The 5042-nt window shown below is 40.1% G+C and overlaps 1 protein-coding gene across 4 annotated transcripts; it reads left to right on the top strand.

The window, feature by feature from the left end:
* The first annotated feature begins 277 nt into the window (after positions 1 to 277).
* Positions 278 to 3944, top strand: LOC123724386 (nicotinamide riboside kinase 2). Of its 4 annotated transcripts, none has more exons than XM_045687445.2 (8): positions 278 to 506; positions 1424 to 1514; positions 1995 to 2043; positions 2266 to 2440; positions 2787 to 2858; positions 2975 to 3081; positions 3230 to 3315; positions 3399 to 3944. In XM_045687445.2, exons 1-7 carry the CDS (start codon positions 481 to 483, stop codon positions 3313 to 3315), a joined length of 606 nt encoding a protein of 201 aa, XP_045543401.1. In that variant the 5' UTR covers positions 278 to 480; the 3' UTR covers positions 3399 to 3944. The 4 variants fall into 4 exon arrangements, with proteins under 4 accessions (XP_045543401.1, XP_045543400.1, XP_045543399.1 ...); XM_045687444.2 differs by having other exon boundaries at positions 1899 to 2043; positions 3402 to 3944; XM_045687443.2 differs by having other exon boundaries at positions 1899 to 2043.
* The last annotated feature ends 1098 nt before the right edge of the window (positions 3945 to 5042 follow it).

The raw sequence follows: 5042 nt of genomic DNA, 5'->3' as shown, positions 1-5042 counted from the left end.
TTTATTTTGTTATTGTGTGCTGAATTATATTGTTTTATACACATATATGTGTATGTTTCATTATTCTGTTTTTATTGTAATGTATACAGAGCCCTCTTGTAAAATATATTTCTTATCTCAATGTGACTCCCTGTTTCGATAAAGGTTAAATAAAAATGAATATGCAAATCTTTGCGAAACGCCGAAGTTGATTGGAGTCGTTGGGTGTCCTGGGACAGTGATTGGTCACTGTACAAACGACACAGATCTGAGCTCACGCGGGTGTACGTCTGCGTGACGCAAGTCACAGTTGTCTACAAATTGAGGGCTCGCGCCTCTTTATCAATGGAATAGTAAAGACAGCTGGGCTCTGCCACAACACTGGAGAAAAACTGAAACTTCAACTACTCCCGACCTCGTATTATTTGGATTGTTTGTGTTATTCATTGTGAGTGTCACTTTAGCTGGGACTAGGAGCAGAAGTTTCAAAGCCTACTCAAAATGAAATACGTTATAGGAATTGGCGGGTAAGTTAAGTTTGTATTTGTCGTTCGAAAATCTGTTTTATTATATAATACACATGTATATTTTGAGTAGAACATTTTATAAATTCATTAGTTGATTTAACGTAACATGGTATCAAATCTAAACACTAACACATGCCATGTTCCTTAGCTAGCTAACGCGTTACGTTAGTTGGCAAGGGGGTAACCTACGTTAGTTACCTTGAATTTCTACTCTAACATTTGTTATTTATAAAAATGTAACAAAGTCACGTTAAGGATCCAGAGATTAATTTTTTTACTAGGGCAATTTATTAACGACAGGTAGTGTAGGTAGTTAACTGGGGATTTGGTCTTAGCAAATCGTCTGCCACATTTGTATGTTGTCGTAGTCGGGCGGGAGATTTAAAATTCCAGCGCGGACTTTCACATTGAACACATTGGAGGGAGTCTCAGTTTCGAAATTTGCAAACGTGAGTGCAATTCTCCTTGCTGGCAACTTGTGTTATACATGTTTATTAAGCATGAATATTGCTTTTTGCCAGCTATGTTTTACTATAATGTAAAAATTTGACTTGGCTGAATATCAGGCTAGCTAACGCTGAATGTAGGACTGGCAACGTTCCGCGTTGTTTCCAAAGGTTTTGACTAAATTCAGAGATGCACTTAGCAAACTTACCTAGCTCGTTATAAAACGTTTGCTTGCAAACGTATTCAGAGTAGTTAACATTTGATGACCTTGCTATTTTAGGTAACCAACTATGTGCCCTGTCCCGCCACAATGGTTAGGTTGCTAGCTACTGCATACAATGTTGACTGATATTTAAGTAACTTACTGCAATAATGCCTGCAAGGTATGCGGATGAGTGATGTATAGACCGCTCAGACTTTCAATACACGGACGCCTTGTTAAATCGCATGTCATGTTTATTTATTTTCAGTGTGACTAATGGTGGGAAAACCACTTTGACGAATAGGCTGATCAAGTCGCTACCTAACTGTTGTGTGGTGCATCAAGATGACTTTTTCAAGGTAAACTTGGTCTGCTAAAACGTCTCTATACAGTGTTTTTGCATGACCTTGTTAAGGGAAAATATCCCAAACACTCATACATGAACTAATAGCCATGATGCATGCCGTCTACGGTCACCTGTTCTCCCTTTTAGATCTGCGTAGTATGCTGTAAATTAACCTAGCACTGACATGATGCATAGCCTAAGACTCTGTCAGTTGTCTTTTCACACACATGCCTTGCTTATTGCCGCCGTTTTAAAATGAAACTGCATTAACCTGTACAGAATCGGAGCTTGTGCTGAGTAGCTCACTGCTCTTGTGCTTTGTTTCCTGTTTTATTGATGTCTCTGGTTTTATATGGATTCTCAATGCTCTTGTGCATGTTGTTCCTGCATGCTTCAGCTAGGTGTGCACGTCTTGCAGTGTTCCGCATGTAATGGGATCTGCCCGTATTCAGATCAGCCTGGCTTGCAGCAATGTTTTATGGTGTTATTTCAGAAACCTGATCAGATAGAAGTCGGGGAGGACGGCTTTAGACAGTGGGATGGTAAGCCTGGATTTCACTGTAGGAGACTCATAACTGATCATTGTACTTGTCCATTAGTGTAACAAAGCATCCCTAAAAATGTCATATTTGATTATACATGCATAAATATTAATACTACCCTAGAGCACAATTCCCATTAAACAGACTGAATACATTTCTTCATCCAGGTGTGTCCCTTTTTGCTAAACTTCTTTCCCCTATGCCTTTCTCTGTTCTATGCAGTGCTCACAGCGTTGGACATGGATGCCATGGTGAACACGATTCGAGGCTGGAGTGAGAACCCAGTGAAGTTTGCACACTCCCACGGTGTCAACGTGTCCCCTTCCACAGAGGTTGCCGACCCAGAGCAGCAGATCCACATTCTGATCGTAGAGGGCTTCCTTCTGTACAACTACAAGTGAGTCCATCTGCACCACTGCTAACTGGAAATGTACTTGCTAACGGGGGAGGAGAGTAATCAGCTGGTTTGTGTGATGTATTCAAATAGCTTGTCCCTTATTCCTATGACAACTAACGCTTACAAGCTCTCTCAAAACTGTATTTGAAGAGTTATGAGGACAAATATTTGGACCAGTGTCTGTTCAAGTGACACTTGTGGGCTGTGTTGTCAGCTAGCTAGATTCAGTAAGAGAATTTCAACTGAATGGATGTGGTCTCCAGGAGTGTGCGATCTATATTATAGTACCTCAGTTGTACATTGGTGGAGAGTTGAGTAGAACTACAAGTTGTTCTTCCCTCCCCAGACCCCTGATGGACGTGTACAACAAGTGCTACTACATCTCCATTCCATACGAAGAGTGCAAAAGGAGGAGAAGGTGGGAATGGGGTGACTTCAGATCACTAATATTCATATGTAGCTATAGTATGGTCATCGTTCTGGCCAGATAAATAATAGTTGTGCTAAACTCATTTTGTTTCCTTTTTTTTAAAGTACAAGACAATACACTGTCCCTGACCCCCCTGGCCTGTTTGAAGGCCATGTGTGGCCCATGTACTTGAAGCACAGGAATGAGATGGTCAAGAGCTCTTTAGACATTGGTATATATACATTTTTGCCTCCTTTCCCATTTGTCGGTGAAGGTTATTAAATTTCAGCTTTGTAATTTTTTTTTGTAGGCATTTCGGTGCTAGTAGCTATGACTTCCCTTTGACAAATGTCCTGATCAAGGTTTACACTTTGCTCTAGCGTATCTGGATGGCTTGAAATCAGAAGAAGGGATCTACAGCCAGGTGTATGAGGACATCCAGAATACACTGTTGAATTGTTTATAGGTAAGAGGTGACTTCTGTCATTGACTTCTGTCTTTTAAGTGTTGATGCTAAATTGAGTGAACTTTACTTTTCTGTTTGTACAGCAGGAACTCCATCTCCAAACCTGTATAGATCTGTAAATAGCATCAAGACTGAAGATATTTTTTTTTAATTAAAGCATTTTTTCTTATTGTGTAAATTATATTGAAGGAATGGTAACTTGTGTTTTACAGAATACTCATTTCTGTTTCTTATCTAATCTGTTAGTCCATTACTTGTGTTAATCAAACCACTGCCTGGTATCTGAGGGAGAGGGACAAACTCTGACCATATGTCAATTCAAATATTTTTGTAAGGAGGTCAATGTGAATGGGTATATTATGAAGGCACTGATATAGCATGGCTGCACATGGCATTTTGATAACTTTGAGAAAAATAATTTTTATTGGAGTTGTGCCTCTGCCCTCATGGGCTAGAAGGGTCCCACCTGAACTGGCTGCTTACCTTCCATCTTTGAGGACATGTTTTTCCTTTCAGATTACAGCGGTCACTTGACTATATAATACATCTGTTACTATATACTTGGCTTTGTTCGGCAAGTAAATTGTCCCTCTCAATTTAAAATGGGTTATTCATGTTTTTCTATATTACTCCTGTGTCCTGTCTTTATTTACAATTCGAAACTTAATTGTGGTACGAGTAAATTAAGTTTACATACACCATAGCCAAATACATTTCAACTCAGTTTTTCACAATTCCTGACATTTAATCCAAGTAGAAATTCCCTGTCTTATGTCAGTTAGGATCACCACTTTCTTTTAAGAATGTGAAGTGTCATAATAGACTGATTTCTTTCATCACATTCCCAGTGAGTCAGAAGTTTACATACACTCAATTTGTTTTTTTAGTAGCATTGCCTTTAAATTGTTAAACTTGGGTCAAATGTTTCGGGTAGCCTTCCACAAGCTTCACACAATAAGTTGTGGGAATTTTGGCCCATTCTGCCTGACATAGCTGGTGTAATTGAGTCAGGTTTGTAGGCCTCCTTGCTCGCACACAGTATTTCAGTTCTGCACACAAATTTTCTATAGGATTGAGGTCAGGGCTTTGATTGCCACTCCAATACATTGACTTTGTCCTTAAGCCATTTTGCTATAACTTTGCAACCAACATATCCACATAATTTTGAAGTGCCCCAGTCCCTCCTGCAGCAAAGCATCCCCCACACCATGATACTGCCGAGTGGCCTTCTGGGTTATGTCTCGTTTTGCTGTGGATATAGTTTTGTACCTGTTTCCTCCAGCATCTTCACCAGGTCCTTTGCTGTTCTGTGATTGATTTGCACTTTTCGCACCAAAGTACGTTCATCTCTAGGAGACGGAACGCGTCTCCTTCCTGGGCGGTATGGCGGCTGTGTGGTCCCATGGTGTTTATACTTGCGTACTATTGTTTGTACAGATGAACGTGGTACCTTCAGGTGGAAATTGCTCCCAAGGATGAACCAGACTCCTAGAGGTCTTAAATTTTTGTTAAGGGTTTGGCTGATTTCTTTTGATTTTCCCATTGCTTGTCAAGCAAAGAGGCACTGAGTGTGAAGGTAGGCCTTGAAATACATCCACATGTACACCTCCAATTAACTCATTATGTCAGCCTATCAAGCTTCTAAAGCCATGACACAATTTGCTGGAATTTTCAACGCTGTTTAAGGGCACAGTAAACTTCTGACCCACTGGAATTTTGATACAGTG

This window comes from Salmo salar, chromosome 10, assembly GCF_965601325.2.
Source record: "Salmo salar chromosome 10, fSalSal1, whole genome shotgun sequence".
NCBI lineage: Eukaryota > Metazoa > Chordata > Actinopteri > Salmoniformes > Salmonidae > Salmo > Salmo salar.
The sequence above is the reverse complement of the archived record's forward strand: the minus strand, read 5'-3'. Positions and strand labels throughout refer to the sequence as shown.